General features: G+C 42.6%; 1 protein-coding gene across 2 annotated transcripts in view; it reads right to left on the bottom strand.

Annotated features, from left to right (window-relative positions):
- meis1b (Meis homeobox 1 b) overlaps positions 1-24,614 on the bottom strand; it is an 80,035-nt gene that overhangs the window by 35,416 nt on the left and 20,005 nt on the right. For both annotated transcript variants that reach the window (XM_038736852.1, XM_038736851.1), the window contains exon 8: positions 7,091-7,236. In XM_038736852.1, coding sequence (XP_038592780.1) covers positions 7,091-7,236 — 146 coding nt within the window. The remainder of the gene's footprint in view (positions 1-7,090; positions 7,237-24,614) is intronic.

The following is a 24,614-nucleotide window of genomic DNA, read 5'->3' on the forward strand; positions in this document are numbered from 1 at the left end:
CCCTCTGCCCCAGCCGTACCATTATTCACCCTCCACCAACAACTCCCGCAGAACCCCCCCCACACACACACACACACACACACTCACACACACACTCACACACACTCACTCACTCACTCACTCACACACACAGACACACCTCCTGCCCCCTACACCTCCACCACATGAACTGGTCTAACTATCTAATATCCACCCCCGTGGGCCACTACCCTCGTAGACAAGACAGGTCATCTGCCTATATCAGCTTTTAAAACTACACTGAAAAAAACAACATGCATGCACTCTCATGAAATGGTTGCAGAGAGTAAGTGCATGAGTTGCAAGTCTGTGTATCTGCAAGGGTCCAACCACAAAGAGAAGCCCCCAAAGAGAGCTGTCTGCCTTTGGTCCCTGGGGCCTGTCATGTGGGATAATTGATGATGTTTTCATTACAAGGTGTGGGGTAATGTGGGGGTTGGGGCACAGTATGAGTGTGTGTGCGTGTGTTGTGGGGGTAGGCAGGTTGACTCAGCTGCCTCCTCTTTGACACCAACGACTCCTGCGATTGGTACGGACAACTCTTTACTTCCAATTACCCTCGTACAAACACACACACAACACACACTCTTAGCCATGCACAAGCACAAAAGCAATCACACACACACATTTGCACAGAGACTAGCCCTCAAAGACAGACGCACACTCACAAACACACAGCCCAAAGCCAAATCCATTCCAAGAGATAAACTATCTGAAACCGAATAAAAATGCTGAGAATAAGACTAACTTGTTCTCTTGTTTTCCTCTGCCGCTCTGCCTCATCACAGTGTCACGCCAGGCCTTTGGCAGATCTGTCCGTCTGTCTGTCGTCTGGACCTCTTTGAAATCCTAATGCAGTGGCGCCTATGATTCTGACTGCCACTTAGATTGAATTAAGACCTAATCGGAGACACCAGGCCACATAGGCCACAGTATTGCTTTACAGTATCAGGATGGACATCGCGCCTTTGTTGTAGTTTATGAATAAGGGAATGAAAACACATAAGAAAGTCTGCAGATGTTTTCCTACTAAGCTCACTTCCTGATGCCTAAGTTATTGACGAGGCGTCTGGGAAGCTTGGATGGTCAATTGAAATAATTTTTCGTGAGAAACTTAATTTGTGCAGTGGTTAACTAAGACAAACAAGTCTAACAACAATCACAAGACAGAAGCATGAAAAGAATACATGTAATGTCTCTGTCAACCTCGCTTTGTCATACTGTACGTCATCCCCCATTCTTTCCACCATTTCCTTCTTATCACCATAGCTGTGTAACAAAGGGTGAAAATGCCCAAAAGTAAACTTCAAGTAAACAACAACTGTATCCCAAGAGAATTGGGACAATATTGTGTGTACAACATTAGTTGGACCAGTAGGATAATACCGTTCCAGGCCTGGAGTTGCTGTAGCAGGTCAGGGTTGCTGCGGTTGACTGGGGTGCTGACATGTCCAGGCTCCAGCAATAAACAGCCGAAGAGTAATGGCATCTGAGGCAATGGCGAACTCTCACCTCAAACGTTTTTCCCCCCTCTTTTGTTCAGAACAGGCTGTACATATCTGGTTTTGAAGTTCAGGAACTGATACGTCTTCAGTTTACACCACACCGCTGTAACAAACTGCAGAATTTTCATATTGATCATTACTCTCATCAGGAACAGAAACACAATAGTGAGTCACTGTACTACCATCAAAAGAACACGTGACTTAACCAGGAAAAAAATTAATATTGTCCATCACAGACATCCTTCTCCAACCCAGAGAAAGCAATTTTCCAAACTGGCTTGACAATAAAGGTGTCATCTGTTCTGTTCAGTCCCAATCTAAGGCATTAAAATACAAGGGACAATATATTTCTTTTAATGATTAATTCACCTATCCATCCATCCATCACCTCCTCTCACCCCACGCTTACACCCTCCACAACCCACTCTGGATTCCTCCACCACCCACAGCCAACGACAGCAAGGCTCCTGGCCTCCTCTGCCAGCGCAGAAATGAATTATATTGCTTTTCACACCTGTTTCTGCTCAAAACTCTGCTGCACGCTGCTGTGTTGAGAAAAAAAAAAAACACATTTCCAAGGGGGGTAACAGTGCTCCCCCAGCTCGGCTACATCTGCGTACACGAGCGGTTAAATTAGACTCTAATTGTATTAACGGGGCATTATGCTTTCCAGTTGGATTTTTTATACTCTCTCTCTCTGTGCATTTTACACATTTTAAGGGGAGAAAGGAGGAGGGGGGGAAAAAGCAGCTCATTGAGGGTTTGCGGGTTGGCTTCTTTTATGAGCTGCGATCACGGCTGCCCCTCGTTACACTGAGTCTGTGTACAAATAGGAGGGGAGGAGAGCCAGAATGAGCGAGTGTTAGCGATAATGTGCACGAGAGTGTATATCCCAGTCTGCCAGGCTAATATACCGATGCTAACACTCTGAATGCCAAACCCCCCTGCCCTTCCTTTCTACACACTCACACACACACACACACACACACACACCCCTACTTCAGTTTAGCAAGCAACAATCTAACCGGGGATACGGGTGGTGTGTGTAGTAGGGAGGCGGGGGTGAATTCCATCTAATTACTCTATCACATAATTTCACAAATTGCCTTTTCATAGGGGAGTGGAGAGCAGAGCAGAGCACAGGGCGCGTTGGGGATTTGAGGCCTGAGCTTTCATTTACTACTCATTTCTTGTTAAATTAAACAAGAAAATACCATTTGTGAGGAGGGTGGGGCACAGGGGTGGGTAGTGTGGGTCGGGGTAGGTGTTTTCCAATAGCACAATAGGAGGGATGGAGGAAACAGAGATTGGTTACTACTTCTCCATCTCAAGGCCTGTCACTTTGGTAGTAACACAAAGCAACATGGTAGCTCAGCCAGTTGTGTAATCAGTTTAGAATTTATTCTACAATGTAAATTATTTAGTTAAACATATATTTTCTTGTTATTTCAAGGGGGAAATTATTAGCACACTTTAGAGCAATATCTATAAGTTTAAACACATCCTCACTGATGTCATGCAGATATAAAGGTGAGTTTGTCAACTGGACAAATGGATTTTAACAGATTACTTTTGTCAAATGACTCATTCAATTAGTCAGTTACACCAAATGACTGCTAGTAGTCACAACATATGTTTGATTAAGGATGTCAGTGGAAAACAAACCTCAAAATGAGATGAGGACAGAAGTGGAAAAGCCCTCCCCTCTCCTTTATTTTGGTTCCCCACCAAGTTTACAGCTGCATGTCAAGCTGGCAACAAGCTGCATGGTTCAGCCGTTGGTGACAGGCGGTAAACGCTAATGGTTTGTAGTCGCTCCAAGACAGGGCAGCCAAATTCTTCCGATGAACTTGTCCCACAAGCGCTGTCGACAACATATGAGCTCACTGGGTGTGTTGGAGAGAACTCAGCGAGCTGCGACTGTTGTCATCATCACAAATTCAGTACAACTGCTCTATCTGTCACTCTACCTATCACACAACAGAAAGAAGCATATTTTCTTCTGAATTCCCATTTATTCACCTGTACTTTCCTGGCCTTGAATTGTCACCTTTCACAGGGGACTGTGGCATTGACCGTGGTGCTGATGATACAAGCAATTTAGGGAATTCTAACTTTTGCTACTGTTCGTGAACATGCTTATAGCAAGCATCCCTTTTCCTCCAAGACAGTGGAAATTATCATCCATGATGGATGAAGTAAGCAGAGATGCAGAAATGTCTTCAAAACAACCCTAAGAACAGCTAAATGAATGCCACCTACCACGTACCCTGCCGGTGCACTTGCAGCCTCAGTTTGCCACCCACCTTCCCCTCCTGCACGATGGGAACTCCCCTGAGGGTCCAAGTGTGCGGGCGAATAACAGAAAATACACCAAGGTGGGCATCCAAACTTCTACCCTATTCTGTTCGATGTATTTTGTTCTATTCAGTCCCATTGTCTCTCCAATGTCAAATTTCTGCATATTTATTATACTTTAAATAACAGACCCTGACTCCCTTATTCTGGTTTCTGTAGGGCCAATGCACTCTGCCATGAATGTGTGTGTGTGTGTGTGTGTGTGTGTGTGTGTGTGTGTGTGTGTGTGTGTGTGTGTGTGTGCGCGCGCATGCATCTGCGTCTGCCTAATTGGCATTGTGTCTATCTCTAAGACACCAGACTCACATCCTCCATCCCTCTGTGAAACAAAGGCAGACCAGCTGATGATGCTGTGGATGATCCTGGATCAGCTGTCCATGTTTATGAGAGGCATACTGCCAATGTAAGAGATACTGTAAATGTTTTTCCACTAGAGGTGCTATGTGTAGCATTTATAAACACGGACATATGGTGATTAAATTAATGGTGACACTAAAGCATGATTACTGTAAACAAATGAGACCACTGCGAGCATTTATCTGACACCAGTGGTATTGTTAATGCCAGTGTTTCTCAAAATTAAGACCACATTTCCCATAAACAAAGAAGATGTTGCTCCTCTCTGCCTGGGTTTCATTAACATTTAACTATTTGGGTTTACTGAAGAGGATAAACATATTGGAAGTGATTTTTCCATCAACTTTTCAGTTCACTTCACAGTTCTGAAAGTTTTTCTCTCTTTGCACTGCAGGACCAGCAGCTTCTTCCTGTTTTGTGCCATAAAACAATGCAACCGATGTGCCATGGTGTGCCTGTGTGTGTGCATGTTTTAGTTCCTCTTTCTCTTTTGCCTGGGAGAAGGAAAAGGTTGATGTATCCTCCTTATCCCCCTCTTCACCTCTTTGCCTTCTCCTCTCTTCTTCCTCGCTCCCTTGACACTCACTTATATCCTTCCCACTGTTTGAGATCTAACGGTGCAGAAGCCTCCCATAAGCCCAACTCATGGTGTAATATGACACAGTAGGTGTGTTGCTGTGTGTGTGTTTCACAAGGCGCGCATGTGCTGGACCATATTTCCACAGACAGGATGTGTGCATGTTTTAAACACCTTTCCTCTGTAGCCCCAAAGGTTTCAGGGAGTGTATTGGTTCAGGTCAGGGAGTTGGAGGAGAGGTTAGTGTGTATGTGTGATGATGATGCGCGTGTGTGTGTGTGTGTGTGTGTGTGTGTGTACGTGCGTGCGTGTTCAGGGTGATGGAGAACTGGTGGTTTGTGAAGGAGGTGGTGGGGGTCAGATGGAAAGGGAAACAAAAAATATAAGAAGCCTTGAGGGATGCGTGTATATCTATTCTGTGTACAGATACACAATATCTCTCTGCCTACAAGCCTCACAACAGCATACGCAATGAAAGAAGTTCCACCGATTTGCCATTAACATTGTTGGAAGCAGAAGAAGAAACTGTACAGTGCATACAATCAACATCAACGACAGGCTGCAAATAAATAAATAAAAAGTGGAGCCCATGCAATATCCACAATCCAACAACAAAATTACTTCCCCCAGCATCCTCCCTGTTGGCTTGTGCAATTCAAACCAACACCCACTCAGCCAAAGTGTATCGTGTTCTTCACAAACTCCTGACATAGGCGGAATGTGTGTGATGCAAGGCTGGCTGAAGTTAGTTTTGAAACATATTTACTTAACATAGCAGTAGATTCATATTGTATTCAGGAATTTGACTCAGTCCAACAATAAAGATGCCAGTTTTTAGAGCTTTTGTTAAAAATTGCTTTACACATAACCTCCATCTGCGATGCAGTTACACTTAATGTCCTGTTTGTATGTTTAAAACATAAACCTTTTGACATAATGCTAGCCTGATGTTCAGCCTGAATTGCCATTTTGTTTTTATCTGAATCACTGAGCGGTGAATCAGAGATCTGAAACCTGTTGTAGTTTGAAACATATCAGGTAACAGTCTCTGGAAAGTCTCTGTAATATGTTTTCTATGCTATTCAAAGCCAATTTCTCAAACTAAACACAGCTAAACTTTTCACTCACTTGGTTATTTTTAAATGACTTCACCTAAGCTGTAGAAGGATAGAGTTTTTTCCACCTTTAAAACTTCCATTTGAACAGTGTTATTATCGTTCTTGATGATGATGATAAACCAGACAATTTTACCAAAGGGATCAATAAATGTTTTGGTATATATGTCAGCACAGAACATGCAACAAAATTTAGAAGACTGAATATGGGCAATAACAGATTACCAAATTAACTTAATTGCTGAAATAAGAAGAATATCCCTAGTCTGAGTCAGTGAGCTTTTCACTCAAGCTGAAACAGGGCACAATGGAGCCTTAATGGAGCCACTGGTGCAAATTCTGTATTCGCTAATACTGAAGAGTTTGCCTCGATCTTATAAGAGGCCCCATAAACTACAGTATACCTGTTATTTAACTTAACAAAGTCTTTTATTTATTTTTTCCTTCTTTCCTTTGGTAAGTATTGTGTCTAGCAATGCTAGACATGATGATGGCTGGTGAAATGATTGTGTTTGACATAATAGAAACTTGTGTTAAATAAAACAGCATTGTATTTACTGTTAGCTCTGTTTGGTCACATACATCCCAGTGTCAAAATAAATTTTTCCCCACACTATTTTCCCCCAAACAATTCGTGACGATGTCAGCTGGTGCTAACAGCATGGATATTCCCTGCTATAATGGAGTAAAAATAAAGCCAAACCACAGGCCTTTGCAGCATCCCAGGCATCTGTTAAATAATGACAGATTTGTTCTTAATAAGGTTCATCTATGTATCTGCAGTTATGGCCAGGGGCGTCTCTCCACGGCTTCAACCTTATTCGGTTTCAGCATATGAGGAGCGAGAGCGCAGGCTGCCGAGATCGCCGGCAGATTACACATGCCTGTGTCTTTGAAGTGTTCACCGTACGAACCGGGATACATTGTGGCGAAGAAGGGGGCTCTGGGGGTGTGTATGTGAGTGTCAATGAGTGTGTCACTGACTGAGTGTGTGTGTAAGTGTATTTGTGTCAAATAAGACAGGAGCAGAGCTAGAAAGATAGAAAGTGTTGTGTGTGTGGAAGACTAAGAAAGCCTGTGGCTGTGAAGTGAAGTTCACAGTGCACACGTGATATAAAACTGAGAGCGACTGAGAACAAATGCTGTTTCATTCAACTCACTGTTAGGTGCTGGAAGAGCCATGCTCTCATAATGTTGGTGGCCACCTTAGGGAAGATTCCTCTCTTCTTGTTGCGTTTCTTTTCTTTATCCGGGTCATCATCATCCCCTGTGCTCGGTGATGCCACGCTGTTGTCCAGGCCATCACCTGTCACATGACAACAAACAGGAAGAGACAGCAGAGATCAGACACACACTTTGTTTACTTCCTGCATTCGCTGCGCCTCTGCGTTCAAAAGGAATAAATACGATTTCGAAGGAATTCTGGAGGGCTTTGTATGCATTGACGGAGGGGTATAGAGACACAACAATGGCAAGCAGAGAATGGCTGGAAAACAGCACCTCATAAATGCATTCATTTTTAATACATTTATAAATAACCCTGCCTTTCATTTTCCTTCCCCCGCCACTTGAAAACACAGCATGCGCTCGCATCTTTCTGTGAGAAAGAGAGGGAAAAGGGGAGCACAAAGGACTTGTAAGGTCGCATTTCCCCACTCTCCCATCCAAGCCTACGCAGAATTGAAAATGACAGAGAGATTTAGTCTTTATTATCCTGAGGGGAAAATAGTTATTGAAGCGTCGCCCCGGCGCATTCTGCCATTTTACCTGAGGTGGAAAGAGGAACACGGCACTACAAAAGGGGAGGTGGCAGGGAGGGGGGAGGCAGAAAATAAAAGAAAATAGGTGGAAAAAAGGAAGTCAGAGGCACAAACAGCGTTAACAAAGCTAGCTGCTTTTCATAACAATGGCGTCATGGCTGCTTACAGCAACCTGTAGGGCTTCGATAAGGCTCTATTAAGGCCAGTTAACCTCACCTAAGGGGAACACTGAGACAGCTTAGAGTATTTGAGCACTGAGAGGAAAAGTGAAAGGAAGGGCCTTTTCTCTGCATTCAGACTCCGCTACATGAACCCGTAGACACACACACACACACACACAGACACACACACACATATTCAAAACTACCCAATTACTGTACGTATTCTATACAGCTCAAGTGGAGAGAAAGAGGCTTCTCATCTATGGGGGTGAAAAGCCTAATTGTTATTATCATTATTCAAAAATGCGAGCAACCCTCAATGAAGACGATAATCATAAAAGAAACATGAGGCGAGGTACACAAGTGGCGCCCTCACTGCTAGAAATTTCAGTGACTGATAACTGACTTTTGTCCTATTCTGCCTCTCTTGACTGGAGGTGAAGGGAAGGAGAGAAGAAAAAAAATAGAAATACAAAAATCGCTGAAGCAGTGCAAAGAATTGGATCCAGTTATTTATTGATTACACACAAAGCACTTCTAAAGCTTCTAGGTCTATTCACTGTGGCGGGAGTAGATAACTGCATTCGAGCGGGCCCGCACTCCACTAACTTGCAGAGGGCGACACCCAGCACCTAGCTAAACCCTAAGCCCCAGATTCATCGATAATTAATGGGGATGTTGGCGCTAATCCGGTTGGAGATGACTTTTTTCCAGCCTGCCACATCAATGGAATAATCAAGGGCCTAAAACCCAGGCCTTTGCTCCCCATTACCTCAGGCAAAAGAATTCCTGAAAGCATGCCTAGAGGGCACCTGAATTATATACACCATTAGGAGAGAGAGGCTCTCAACGATCCATACGAAACAACACTCTTGGCTAGCTCTCACTCTCTCCCTCCAACTGTTCTGGCAGAAGGAGATACATATGCACGCATATTGAAGGCTTTCTAATGAACCTCATGTGGAAGCGGAGGTGACGCTATGGAGGGTGGGGGAGGGATATAACAAGAGCTTGCTTTTCATAGATGGTGCGATACTGATGCCAACAGCACCCACTGCACATTAATAATGCACATATACATGAGAAGCTGGTGGTGGGGTTGGGCTAGTAAGACCACCAAAAGGTCAAATGTTGGATTCAGGTATGAGCCACGTGGCTGGTTGAAGTGCCTTTGAGCACTACACACTTTAATCTTCTACATTCAACTATGCAATCATGTTTTTTTCTGATTAATCAATCAATTGATTAGCTTTAAAAATATCAGAATATTTTTAAACCCCTCACAATTTTCCAGAGCCTAAGGCAACTTTGTCCAAAATGCACATACTGTATGATCTGTTTACAAAGATGTAAAAACGGCAAATCCTTCAATCTGAGAGCAGGACTTAGTGAATCCTTTTTTTTTCTTGATAAACAACTTAAACAATTAATGAATTATTGTTTTGCTGACTTACTAATCCATTCATTGATTAATCGACTAACCATTTCAGCCACACACTCATACAAACCCACACACAGACTCACACTCACTCAGACAATGTACCCCTTAGACCCAGCTCATAGATTTCTCTCTGTCTAAAAAACACACTTACATTGCGAGCTTCAGTTACATCATTAGCGCCGGACACATGCAGCCTAAGCTTAACAAGTGAGCTTTTTCTGCTTACTGTTTCAGGGCTACAATACACCCACCCCTCTGTCTCTCTCTTCTCTTTTCCTCTCTACGTCTCTCTGCCTGGTGGAAAAGAGGGGTGAGCCGAGCCGAGGCCCTGTAATCTAAGACCAGATTTTTTCATTGGAAGCAAATGCTTTCAATCCGTTGTAAAGACCGGCTCATGTTCAGCAAAGCCTACAATAACAAACCTAGGGGCTTGTCCCATGCGAGTTAGGAAAACAGAAGCAAACGGCCAGAGTACCAGCTCAGAGCATGACTGAGTGAGTGAGTGAGTGAGTGAGTGAGTGAGTGAGTGAGTGAGTGAGTGAGTGAATATGCATGCAAGTGAGAAAGTGGGGGAGAGTAGGCGAGCAGGCAGGCTCAGGAAGAGGTGAGAAATCGTGAGAAGCATGGAGAGGAGTAGAGGGGAAAGACAGATAGGGAAACAAGGGAGAGAGAAAACACAAAGAGGACAGAGAGCACACAGAATAAGTAATAAAAGTGTGAATGATTAGAGAAAACTGTCACGACAAATTGCACGATTCAGGGTGAGTTGCCTGTACTCTTTTGCTACAGTTTTGTGTTATCTGATCTAAGCTGAACCCTCTTTGATCACAAGGCTTCTTCTTATGTAGTACTTTTATATAGTACTGTCTATGTTTTTATTTGTAACCTTTATTTAACAGGGATCACTGTACAATGGTTTCTTTTTCGGGTGTTACCAGTGATCGACCTGGTAACCTTCAGCTCACAAACCCGCTATCCAACCTTTAGGCTGCCAATGTCCCATATATACACAATATCATATGGCACAATATCAGCTATAGTTTACAGTACTGCATCATATCTGTCTGTATATGGTGAATAAAATGGTATGAAAGCAGCAACTACAATCTTTAAGCCATATTAATGAAAATATAAAATAACCCCATAGATCTCTAGCTAGTCAAGAATTAATCACATACCAAAATGATGCCTAATGTGAGAAAAGTAGGCTGCATTCCATCTCTGCCCATATCATATAGATGCCAACAGAGCACAGAAACACTACCTGTGTTCATGTCAAATGTACCCAAGATCTACACAAAACATTTATATAAAATGAATGATGAGGAAACAGAAATTGAATTGATACCTATTTTACAGATTTTAGACACAGAGGGGAACCCTAACCCCTCCCAGTATTGCTTTCTTTCCTCTCCTTTCTCAATACTTCTAAGTAATTCTGACCTATAGACACTTACTTTACCTAGAGGGAGGAAAGGAAAGAGGAGGGCGGGAGAAGGGGCGTCAATTTTATTGGCATTTCCATTTTCACTGCAATTTGATACCAATCACCTCTGCAAGGTCTGGGGCTAATTTCTGCTTTGCTTTAGCCCCAGCAAGCGAGGGAAGAGTGGGAAGTGGGAGGAGAGACAAGAGAGAGACTGTTGGAGTGAGGAAGAGTGAAGCCGCAAAGGTGTTGAAGCTGTGTCTGGCAGCCATGTTGGGGAAATGTCAATGGTGTAACCTCAGCTTTTGGGGGGGATATTGAGAGAGAGAGAGAGAGAGAGAGAGAGAGAGAGAGAGAGAGAGAGAGAGAGAGAGAGAGAGAGAGAGAGAGAGAGAGAGAGAGAAAGAAACAGGAAAAGAAAGCGAATGAGAGATGGTGAAGGAGGATTAGAAGAGAAGGAGAGGAGGAACAGATGTGGAATATTCAGTGAGAAAAGAGAGAAGAAAAAGCCATTGAAGGGGGAGAAAATAATGGATATGAGAGGGAAGAGATGCCGTGTTGCACGCTGGAGATAATCAAGTGAAAAAAAACAGACACAGGGCAGTCAGTCGGGCCGTGTCCACTGTAATGCAGACAATTATTTTCTCTAGCTTGGCCGTTGAAGCTGACTGCTGAAAACATGCTATGTGTAGCATGTATATGCAATTGGAGCATCTTTTAAATGTTGTTTAAAACATCAAGTTCAAAAGAACAAGGGAATCTTGATTTGGAGACACTTTCTGTTGTCCAAGTTTGCTCTGTCATCAAAGAGAGCAAAACATGCAACACACACCGGCAGCTCACATGGCATTGCATTGTTTACACTCATTAACTAATGCATATAGCATGCGTTGAATGCACCTTACAAAAAGAAGACACAGTCAAGTAGCTGAGACAATCTGGAAGTAAGTAGTATGTAGTAAATATTATGCAATTGCTGCCTTTCTGAGAGTTGTAGCCACCAGTCAGCCAGTAAGCTAGGGCTACATAAAAAACAATGAGTGCAGGTGTTTGGATGTGTGCATACTCCACTGATATGTATTGCCCTTAAAGCTGATGGCTCAAGCATCTCGGGCATAGACCGGATTTAAAAATGTTGTACTCTTTTGTGGTTTCTGTGGGGATCACTAGTATTCTTGAATGGGCAGAAAACTTCTGACATGCAAGCAGCAATTTCAAATTTATGTGCGTAAGTGTAAAAATGGTCTCACACATGACGTCACGGCCACTTCGTTGTTAAGCCAATAATAACTTTAGTCAGTCAGTCAAGACGTTGTCCACTCGGTTGTCCATTCAGTCAACCAGTAAGTTATCTAGTCAGCCAGTAAGGTAGTCAATCTACAAAGCCACCAAGTATGCCAGTCATAAAGCAACCATGTCAGTCAGTCTGTTGGCCAGTCAGTCAATCATCCATCCATCAACCATTCACTCATTCGGTCAGAAAGCTAGCCAGGGAGCTAGTAAACCAGTCAGCCAATGAAACAGTCAGTCACCCTCCATACAGAGGCTGCCAGGCTCATTATGAGCATCAGCAGGCTGTAACCCTGGGCTGCATACATACAGCGTGGGGCAGCTAGGCTAGCAAGCTCCAGTCTGCCCACAAGGAAAAGCCACAGGCAAGACTCTCGGCCTGGCCCACTGATCAGCCATGACAACATCTTTGCAACTAGTTAGAGGAGGGGCTTGGAGGGGAAGAGGGGTGAATCAATGCAGGACGGTGGGGGTGCATGTTCATGTGTGAAGAATGCATGCATGCACGGATGTGCAATCGTCTGTGTGTGCATGTCTATCTCTGTCTTTCTTTATGCATGTGTGTTTTCAACCCACAGAGTGTGTGTGTGTGTGTGTGTGTGTGTGTGTGTGTGTGTGTGTGGCAATTAGGGAGCAGGCCAGTGAGTGGAAGGAGCCAGGGGCAGTTGAAATGCCCCGGGGCCAACCAAGGGAAGGAATATTTTATCAGTCCCCTCACACGCTGTATACACACGTACACACAAATACACACACACACATACTGTGAGCAAACAGATAATGACGTAAAAACTAGGTTAGCTTTCTTCATGCATTTTCACTAGCTTCGTTAGCATTAGCTAAACAGACACTTACTTCTATGCTCATTCAGCTTCAATGGCTTTCATTCGAGCCTTTCCGCCACATCATGTTTCATTCCTGCCTTCCCCTTCTTCCTACTTCATTACTTTTCTCTCCCCTCTTTCTCTCTGTCTGTTGGACTATGAGGTTGGAATGGAGGATATTTGCAGTGTTGGGGATGTAAGATGATGTATTGTTATCCATCTTCAAGTCAAACCGACTGTGGTAAATTATATTTCACAAATCTAATGTGGCTAAATATGTAGGTAAACTGGATAAACATCGTTTGATATCCTCAGTCTTGATGTTTTCAGTCTACCTCCTCAACTAGTGAGTACTAGTGATGTTTCCTCTCTTCTGTCTTTTCGTCTCCCTCTCTCATGTCTTTATCACTTCTCTACATCTCGCTGTCTCAAGGCATACCCTGACATTATCAAGCAGTATCTAGGCTAATCTGTTATGATCTGATTATGAACCATCTCTCAGCATAAGACAGAGATTGGTACTACCTGCCCCCTCTGCGCGGGCACACGTGCCATTCCGAGGTGTCAGCCATTTTTCTGCTGCCTGGCAAATTAATGGCCAGATTCACCATTCAGTCATCTGCGAACAGCAGTCTTGTCAGACAAGTTGCTTCTAGCGCAACGCAAGAGAATAATGACATTTATCTTTCTAATAATTTCTTCATAGAAGCACTTCTGAGTTAGGGGTTATGAATATTAGCTTTGTGCCAGATGTCATGAGAGGGATCCTGTGTGAGGAATCATTCACAGATGGCTAAACGTTTTTGGAGGATACTGTGAGATGTTTTTGCAAGGTTTTATAGGCCATGGATGGACTGAGAGGGAGAAGGAATGGAGGCAAGTCCTTTGAGTTTATGACAGTGACAGTGCATTTATTCTATGGGCTATTTGTTGCAAGAGAGAGTCTTTCACTGTGAGTGCGAGTGACCTGGAGCTGATCTCTCATGGGCCACTCCTAGAGTTTCACACCCCAGAAAGCTCACGTGACCCTGGGTTGGCTGCCCAGGCAAGGCCCAGGCCTCAGGGACTGGCTATCCTGTTCCACATGGGATACACACATCTCATAATAGCAGCCGAGAAATTCATACACACACACACATCCAAAACATGATACATAAAGCCCACACACACATGCGGCTGAACATTCACTAAAGTGCTCTCCTTTTCATTTTTTTTCTCTCTGACACACACACACACACACACACACACACACACACACTACATTCCCAGAAATCCTCAGAGAGGTAAAGAAGGGCTCGCAAGAGGGAGGGAGAAAAGAAAAAAGTGGCGTTTATTGTATTCAGGCCATTCATAAGCTCTAGACTTGGGGAGGGGGAGCACAGGGGGGTTGCAGGCAGTAGGGGGTTCCCTTTGCATGGCTCTGGAGGCCCCTCCCACCTCCAAATATTCTGAACATGCAGGAATTCCTTGCAACACAATTCCCAACTAGGGGCACATTTTCAAATGCGTTTCTCCTTTTTCTGCATCAAAAACAGACACGCACTTGAATACACTCACATGCACCCATTTCCTAGGATCTTAGACGAGGCAACTTTCCAACAGTGACTACCAAAGTATTCTAAACCAATACACACACACACTTTCTTCAATACAAAAAACTTTCTGTGACCAATGCTGTTTCGCCTCACTTTTAGTCCCGAGCAGAAGGAGAGATAGAGAGAAATCCCCTCGACCATTCTGCGGATAATGACATGCGCTGTCGACAAAACAATATGGCTAGTCTAGACTTCCTTTCCTGCCTTTGCTCAAAACTTCAGCAAACGCATTTGGATCATATCACTCTAAAGCATAGATTTATCTTTGTTGAACATACACTAGATACAGTTTAATAAATAAATAGATTAGGTAGACAGAGAAAGTTGTCATTACTACAAAAGGGAATAAAGGGGCTTGCCAGGTAAACAATCAGGGGAGAGCTAAGTAATTGCTTCCTGTAATCAAAGACAATTCCATTCAAGTAATTACAGTAAATAACGAGTGCTTTGCAATAACAAAGCCTGTTACTTTGAATGATGACAGTTTTGTGGATCAGTGCTGACAGATTCAATAATGACAGTAACTGGTGAGTCATTTACAAGGGTTATTTGTAATTAAAGCACACTAGAGACTTCTTGTTGTGAGAATCTGAGCAAAGTTTGGAGCAATTATTTCATTTGTGGTGATCTGATGAGGAGGAGATCAGGAAGCCAAAGACAGGGGATGTGTTTAACTAACAACAAAAGAAGAAGAAAAAAAACAAAGGCCAGTTATCATACTCGTAAGTTAATTAAAAGCATTTTTCACTGCGTAAGGTCTATGATATTTATGTCCGCTGTACTGGTTCGAGTGCTCTGTTGTTAGTATTCAATTTTCCATGTGTTTTCTTATTTACAAGTGTGCAGGTGACATTGTACACGTGTACAGACAAATATACACAAGTTAGTCAGATACATTGATTTGCTGATTGTAGTGCTGAAATCAATAAATCAGTTAGTCAATCTACAAACTCTACCAGTTGTGGATGAACAACAAGCAACTAGACGACATCACATTGGGCTCTGGGAAATTGGTTTGGTATTTTTTTAAAACCATTTTATAGACCAAAGGATTAACATTTGATAAAATATTGTATATCAGGCCCGTGTTAATGGTCATTGTCTCGGTGAAAGTGTCCCTGTGCTTCTGTGTGTTATGGCTGAGGCCCTCCCACTGTTGGCTGTGAGAGAAGGGGGGCGTGGGGTCAGGCCTGTTGACATAGCCATAGGTGATGGCAAAAATGTCATTGTAAATGTGACTGCTCTCTCTGTGCCATTTTCCCGTAAAGGGTCATCACCACAGGCTGCCTGACACGCTGGAAACTTGCTTCAAGCGCGGGGCACCGACACGACATTAAACTGCAGTATGCCTCCACGCACAGAAAACACACACACACACACACACACACACACACACAGCGACTGCCTTTTATTCCCACTTCCCGATCAGTCGAGAGAGAAAGAAGGAGGAAGAAAGAGACAGACGGTACAAGTTAAAATGAAAGTGTAGGGCGATGAATTCACCCTTTCATGTTGAGCACTTTTGCTGTGTAACTATTGATTTTTCCCCTCTTGCCTTTGTGTTGCCGTTTTCTTTTTTTCTAACCTGAAGATAGAAGGCCAGACTCGGTTCAAATGGGAGCACTTGTGAAGGGGGCCCACCGATTCTTTGCCTCAGTGAAGGGAAGTCCTCACACATACACAGATACACACACATACACAAAAATGGTAAGATTCCTGAAATCGTCCCTCCTTTGCTGCTTTCTCACTCTTAACTCAATTGTTTCGCCGCCTCTCAGATGGCTTTTGACACCTTCGGCTCACCAAGCTTCAGTCAAACTCAGCTCACAACAAACGTACAGAGAGTGTGAGTGAGACAGAGTCAAATGGACTATGGAAGATAGAGGGAAGGGGGGAAGGGATGGCAGCGGGGACAAGGACTATAACAAAAGCTAAGAGCACTTAACAGCACAATGGCACGGCGGTCCTTTCCAAAAGTCAGCTGATGTGCTGAAGGGCGTTCAAAAGTCCTTCAATGTAGACATGGGACAAAGAGAGAGAACCTTCAACCAAAGAAAAACATCCTATTTAAACTTTTTTGTGGACTAACAACCCATTCTAACAACTAACATTCAGTAAAAATGTATATTTCCCACACAAGAAAACTAGCTTTAGTCATGGAAGTCCTTAAATAAACCAAAATATCCTTTTCAATACACTCAACCTGTAAATAAATACATCCTTCTTAGCACAAATTATATTATTTAATGTATCAAGTATCAAGGTACAGTTCATCTAAATATTGTGAAATTATGTCTTGCAGCATGACTATGTTTAACTTCAACCAACCTATCAAAGTCACCAGTTTAATTAACTAAAATTAAGCGTAAATGTATCATTTCAGTACCAACAATTAGTCTGTTCAGTCTGTAATCATGCCTTCATGTTTGGGGTGTAGTTTCATTAACCAAACTTAAGTTTCCCAGTTTATCTTTCAGAGCTAGCGTGTACAGCTCATGTGCATTTTTCTGGTAACTATCTGAATGACACAGCCTCTGATTTTAATACACAAGAATTTTCCCACTCATGCTAACCTATCGGCCAGCCAAACTGCAGTATGTAGTTAGATAATTCAGGCACGCTAACCCTGCAGTGGCACAGGCTAATAATAGTGCATTAGCTTCCAGTGAATTTTTTGGAATAACAGAAGGTCTGAGTAATATGAAGGAGTATAATATGGTCTGCACCCACAAGCTCAGGTTACTGAAGGGGTGCTTGGGAAAACATGATAAGTCATTATCGGAGCAATAACCTACTCTATTTGGTTGTTGAGTTTTTGCATTTACATTTTAGGGTTTTTGCTGTGTGTGGCATTTTTATTATAGGATGCCCTCTTACAGACTTCTTCTTCAAGCCTGTATCAAGAATATCCAAACTTCTGATATCAACAAAACTTCTCTGTTTCACAGGCTGAAGTTCTAAATTAACCTTATAGATCCTCCCTCCAAAGTAATGCTGTGTCTCAACTTCCTCCGCCTTGTCAATGTGTCCTTGATAGGCACAGGATGTGGTGTTGTGGGGATGTGGGGGATTTGTAGTCCTATCAGCCTCCCCATACGCAGCCCTGATAAGGCTTTCGGGACGGGACAGAGGAAGAGGAAGAGAGTGGGTTTACAGCAAGCCTACTTCCTGTGGTGCATGGGCCCATGTGTACGGGAATGATATGCCCCCCGTGGACGCCGGTGCTCGCGCCACACTGTCCCACCAACTTCCTTAAAGAGGCAGCCCTCTCTGGGGGGGACTTCCTGTAAAAGTATGACCTCTCTGCCGATAAAGATAATCTCAATGGAACAAAGACCTGGGACTCGCTATGGGAGCTAGAGTATACAATAAACATATCTATAGATAAATCTCTCTCTCACCTCTCTCAGAGAGAGAGAGATTATATAATATAATATAATATAATATAATATATATATATATATATATATATATATATATATATATATATATATATATATATAATATATATATATATATATATATATATATATATATATATATATATATATATATATATATATACACACACACACACACCCTGTGTGTGTGTGTAACACCACTACTCCAAAGGTTATCACTAGTGAGAATCTCAGCCCCCTGACCCTGCTCATCTCTTTGAGTTTCACTGGCTTGGAGCGAGAAGGGACGATCGGGTTACATCCAAAAGTGCATGTTTATGTGTGTGTGTACGGCAAGTGGCATGCCTTGTGTTGCTTTGCAAACACACAAAGTAAATGCTAATGCTGCCCTCCAGCCCACCCTGCTGCCCTTGTGTTTACCTACAGGTATTTGTTTTCTAACCCTCTCTTTTCTCTTTTTCTCTACACTCATAGAAAAGCTTACTTAGGTCTTTATCTCTCAGTAAAATCCCTATAGCAAGTATCCATGTCAAAAGGACCAAGAGGTGGTGGGCCTCAGGGGGCAGCATGTTTGGTCTGGGTCAGCCCTGGGTCAAGCTTTGGCCCAGTTGACACACATTAATCCACCCTTTACCTCCAACCTCCTGCTTCCCAGGTTACGTGTGTTCAAAACACACCCACTCACTTCAAATATGGCATTGTACATCTTTACACCTTTATCTCATTATGACCTAAACTGAAACACAATATTTGAACAAGAAGGTGTTCAGCGTCACCTGAAGACCATAAATGGTTGTAAATGGTCCCAGTGTTTACTGCAGGGATCAAATCTGTGAGTAAATCATAGAGGGGAACACTTACCAATGCAAGAGATCTTCCCACTTTCATTTTTAAACGAGTGAGAACCTGTGTAGAAGTCAGGTTTGAATGTTAGAAGCAAAAGGAGTTGCATGTGTCATATCAGGGTTATAAAATAAGCCCTGACAAAAATTAAATTACTGATATTCAATGATTAAAAAAAATCCACAGGGATGCTGGTTCTGACCAAAAATGGCGCTTCTACCGGTGTTTCCCTGGCATGAAACTGGCTTTGTGTGGGTGTCGTTTGGAGAGCCGGCTGGTAAATTCTCCCGTTCTTTTGTCAGAAAAGGGGGGGGTCCATGCATAATGGTCTTAGCCAGGGAGGTCTGGAACTGTGTTCATAAATTGAATTATTTCAATTTGAGGGAGAGAGAGTGAGAAAATAATGGAGAGTGGCTGTGTGAGTGTGTGATGCATTTACATGTGAACATATGCATGCGTGTTGACAGACAGAGACTCATTTTTATTCTTCTACAGGGCTCACATTTACAAGTGAGAATATAAACCAAGTTGCAGGAGATTACAGAAGAGGCCAAATGTTACCTTGCAGCTGGAAGCTATAGTGGATTAAAAAAGACAGCTGGTTGAGACCACCATAGCCACAACAACAACTTCCTGTCTGAAAATTACAGTTTCACTATGACGTATCTAACCCTAACCCTTAGAAAGAGATTAACTATACAAAATAAAAACAAGGTCTGTGACTTTTTAGCAATAGTAAAACACTTTCACAGGCTTGACAATTTGTCTTAAAAATGTTTAATAATGAAATGTACGTGTGTATATTGTAATATTCTATCTAAACCGCTGCCTTTTGCAAATAAACCCCTCAATCATATCCACATGTTGAGATAAAGCCATCTCCCCCACCACAAATGCTGAAACAGAGTGTGTTTGCCTGTGTTGGGGTAGGGGTGGAGGTGGGGTGAAAATATTCCTGACACAATATAATCGGCAGGGGACCATATGGCGAACTGGCAGCAAGCTATTTATCCTTATCCTCTTTGGAGGCTAAAATTAGCACTTCGGTGTTTGTAGCTTTAAGCTGGACAACCACTGTGATAGGGCTAATAATAAAGAAAAAAACAGCCCAGCTGGCACCACTACCTCCTTGTTCCTCCTGATCTTTTTCTCTCTTTTACTAAGTTTCTGTCTACTTCTCTTTGTTTCTTTACCTCTTTCAAACTAGCCACTGAAATATCAGACTGACTGCGCTCCATTTTTAAGACCAAATCATGTTAATCTGACCATCAGGAATTGTATTAATATCATATAAGTTTTGCTTGAGCCAGGTTCCCCTATAAGCCCATGTGTCAGGAAAGCCAGGATTTCCTGAACACGGACCCCCTCGGCTAGCTTAAGAGCGTAGGATGATGGGGCTAATCTCTTTATCAAAAGCTTAAATAAACATTGGTGCTCTGTGCATGTGTGTGTGCGCGTGTGTGTGTGTTTGTGTGTTGCTTATTTGTGTGCCAAGGGGCCAAACAATGCTTCTCCACGAACAAAGTGCTAATACCCTGTGTCTTTGCTCTCCCCCTCCCTCCTCAATTCCTTCTCTCTCTTTCCTCTCATTCTCCCTCCATATATATAAGTCAATGTCCAAACAACAGTATGTCTCATTCACAACCATCTGAAATCAATACTTGTATTAACTGTAGCTTTTGTCTGTACAGTAGCAAAGCTTGAGAGAAAGCTTCTGTCATCCACTGTCAGAGGCGATCGTCTCAATTCTCCAGCCTGCTATCAGGGTTTTTTCCTGAAAAGTTAACATCTATCTGATCAGAGGCCTCCTGGGCCCTGAGCTCAGCTCCTCATCAAGGGAGGAGGAGAACCTACAGTCAGTGGTGAGAGAAAAGGAAAGATAGAAAGAGGAAAGAGAGTTAAGGTCATCATGCATTTGTGTCCCTGTGTGATTCCAGGCAATTTTGGGCTGAATTAAAAACAGACAAAATAAGGAACATAAACTGGAGACATATCCCAGATTTAACCCTCCATACAAATAATTTCACAAGTGAATGAGCATGCTTCAACTTTCTATCCTTTGTCATTTGCATGACAACTGCAATACCACATTTCAACTTGTTTACATTTGCAAATCAAAGCTAAAGAATTTCCAAAATGAGATATCCAGTAATTTGACAAAAGTGGCATCTTCTTTCAGGACATGATTACACGAGAATGGTGCAAATTATGGTGCTTCATACAGAAATAAACCTGAATGGAGTCCTCAGTTGACACTTTTTAAACAAGATCCTGAATTCAGAGGCCCTGAATGAAAAAGTCGTTCTGCTAAAATGTATGTGGAAAAGAACACTTATCCTAATTTTCACTTCCTGCACACAGACAGAAAAAGCTGGAGATAAAATTGAAAAAAAAAAAGTCTTTACCACGTTTACACGTTTAACTTTCCTGTCATAATCTCCCTACCCCGACACACAAGAGACCTCTACAAGGCAAGAAGTGTGTGTAAATAGTATCTTTTAGCAAACACCAGTAATTACATATAGGCATTTGGCATTCACGCCAGTCGCAAATTAAAGAAGAGCGCTTCCTGTAAACAGACAGTGAGAATGTGTCTACATCATTAGCGTGCCACAATTATAACATGGGAGCTAAAGATACATTTCTCTCCCGCTTGCTTTCCCTCACTGAAGCAAATGAAGTAGAACCTCTTTTCAATTTTTCCCAAATGAACGGCTGTTGTACTTTCTTCTTTCTTGGAGCAGAGGCAAACTACATGGTGTCATCCTAGAGCGTTTATGGGTAAAATAAGGAAGATAAAAGGCAACTTTGTAAGAAATAAGAGACAATAATGATACCAATGTTTTCATTTGAAAGATTTTCTGAACAGAACACATCGTAAGTGAACACAAAGACTGGATGAAGGCATAAGAGAGACAGTAGAAGAAGGAAAGAGAAGCCATTTCATGTGCATGCATGTCAGGAATGAATATGTATTTCATGTAAATTGTGCACACAAGGCGTATTGTAATGGTCTGGGCAAGACTTTGCATTTCTTCGGTCATGCTAACATGCCCACATGTAACCAACAGACAGAGAGACAGACTGAATGAATGCAGGAGGGGATTTTAAGTAACAGAGAGACAGGGGGAACATTTCATTCACCTTCAAAATGTCACAGCGCACATTCCTCTGAATGTTATTACAGAAAGTAAAAAAGCAGGGATGTAGTGAGAGCAAAAGGCATATAGAGAGAAAAGAGAAAGAGACAGAGGCTATGAGAGAAAATAAAGACATAGAAACAATATGTACAATATTGATGTGTACACATGCTCAGCAACAAACAGCAGATAAATCTCCAAGTCAAACAGTCAAATAACCCCTGACACCTTATCACATCAAACAGTTTTATGACTATTATCTTCTCACAGCCCAGACATTCACTAAAGCCAATAAAACACAAGTTAGTGAAACTGATTGACAGAAGCTCGTTTCATGTGTGAAGAGAGGCAGATGAGAGGATTTGGTTGGACAGGGTGGAGGAAGTCACTTTGTTTACTTGTATTTCTGACTCTGTCTTCCACACGATCCCAGCGGCCTGGTGACACCAGCCATAATCCTAAAAGCAAACTGGCCCCTCACTGTGGGAACCTGATACAGTTTCCTCTTTTCCAAGAGGGGCAAACTCAGGCCACTCTGAGTTTGCTTATTGCCTACGAGGCAATAAAAAGTCATTGAGGGCTATCATTTTCTGCAAAGCGAGTCGCAACAGGTTGGTTGACGTGTTGGCCACCACGATACAGCGTGTCGTAAAGATCTCAGTGAATCTAAGAGGGAGGTGATGATTGGACACAGAAAGGCCAAACATCTCTTTTCCCAGGTAACCACAGATAATAATGTTTGAAGAAGTAAATCCAGATGAGGCTGAATAAATATTCCTACCGACCACGCTGGGTTGTCGTGGGATGTTTTCTCAAGCTGTTTTGAGATGCAATTACCCTATATGCCTTTCAAATATTGATTTTCATAAACAGCATGTTAACTGAATGCACATCTTGTGACTCAAACACAATTTACTAACTTAAGATGGCCCAGCCATAACTTTTTCACCTCTGAACTGGCAGAGAAGATATTGCTGTTTGCTAGCAGTGCATACGCCTCAATAGACTCCCAAACAACACTCAGCGGCACTTAACACACTCATCAGGGATAACTGCTGTCTATCTCTCTTTCCTCAGTCACTATAGGATTTACACACACACACACACACACACACTCTGTTCTAGTCAGCAAAAAATGTTTTCACAGCATTCACTCTGAGATTGTCTTCCTTCCACCTCATCTTACTCTCTCATTTTGCTGATTCTTTCTGTCCTTTTCTTTCACTTTCTTCTTCTTTCTCTCTCTCTTTTCTCCCACGTTAAAACTCTGAACAAATCAGAGAGATTTGTGTTTGTGTCTGCCAGGTACTGTACTTACACACATATACACACATCTCCAGTAATACAGACTGCAGACTAATCAACGGAACCACATACCCTTTATCTACCCACAGAGCCTCAAATTTAAACAGATTACCAGGAAAGGTGGACACCAGTAAGACAATTACCGGACTGAAGATCTTCCTCGCTAATGTCTAGACGTTGTCTAGACAACCTACACACAAAACTAGGTGCCGTTTCTTTTAGGTGACATTTTTCCACTTGCAGATTTAATGTTGGCCAAAAATAATTAATACTTCGAGATCTGATATGTTCACAAATGAATGTCTTTCATGAATTCAACATCACAACACTGCTGTGAAAGAATTTAAAAACTGCAAGCTGTCAAATTTATACTCTCAAAGTTGTAGTGCCAATGCAACCAATACACATTCCTTTGTCTTTACAGTGCTTACTTATAAAAGTGCGTCTAATTCTCTTAAGTCTTTAGCTCGTTATTGCAACAGAACATTTTCAAGAACAGCTAAAGGCTACTGGGAGAGAAAAGCTATTCAGGGAGGGGAATACACACACACACACACACACACACACACACACACACTACACATGAACTGACAGTTCTCTCTTCCAGTCTACTGGACAATCGGACCAATTAATCGGTGACTTTGAGGGGGCCACGTGAAGCCGAATGATTGGATGAGCCGGATCTGGCTGCTGATTGCCTGGCACCCCTGTCCATGTCCCCGTTTGCTCGCCCCGGCCCTGGAAACTGGCCAATGAGGAGACAGAAAGCAACAGCTCCTCTGTGGCCTGACCTTGTTGGAGGGCTCAGAGGTCGGAGGGTGGGTGGACGGACGGACGGATGACAACATCAGGAATATTTCAGTGTGATCGATGGGGATTCAGAGCCAGCGGAGGTTATGTACAGTGATTCAGACACAACAGGAAAGCTGACTATCTAAATGTTTTTTAAAGCAAAATCCTGAAGAACGGACAGGCCAAGTGCCACATGCTCTACAAGATGATCCCAGCTGGGATTCGATGATCAACTGATCAGGGAAAGGTTTCCTTCTTCAGCTGTTAGGGCACTACATTTCATTTAGGTTGAGTTTTCTCCATTATGTCACAGGGTTCTATTCATTCAAACATCAAAATTGAATTCACTCTAATTATCAAGTACAATTAATATTAAGGGCTTTAATAGTACAGACTGGAGCAATTAGTTCATGGATGAAAGTACCTCATGTGCAGCAGAAATTAACTCCTACATTAGACCTACACATATTAGACTTAGACTTGCACACAGTTGAGGTCAGTCAAAAAGCAAATATCAGCATATATTTTGTGTTGAGCATTCCTCTAACTACACCAGCCAAAGAAAAAAACCCTCAGAGCTAGACATCAGACAGCTAGAAATCTCAGGCCACTACTCAGACACTAGAAATGTATGCAGACACTAACACATAGCCTTACAGGGAGCTATTTGCCTTGGCGTGTCACACTGTACTTTTCACAAACGGTCTGG

This window comes from Micropterus salmoides, unplaced genomic scaffold (genome assembly GCF_014851395.1).
Source record: "Micropterus salmoides isolate LMB-PRFRI ecotype aquatic unplaced genomic scaffold, ASM1485139v1 Ms_hic_scaffold_22, whole genome shotgun sequence".
Classification (NCBI taxonomy): domain Eukaryota; kingdom Metazoa; phylum Chordata; class Actinopteri; order Centrarchiformes; family Centrarchidae; genus Micropterus; species Micropterus salmoides.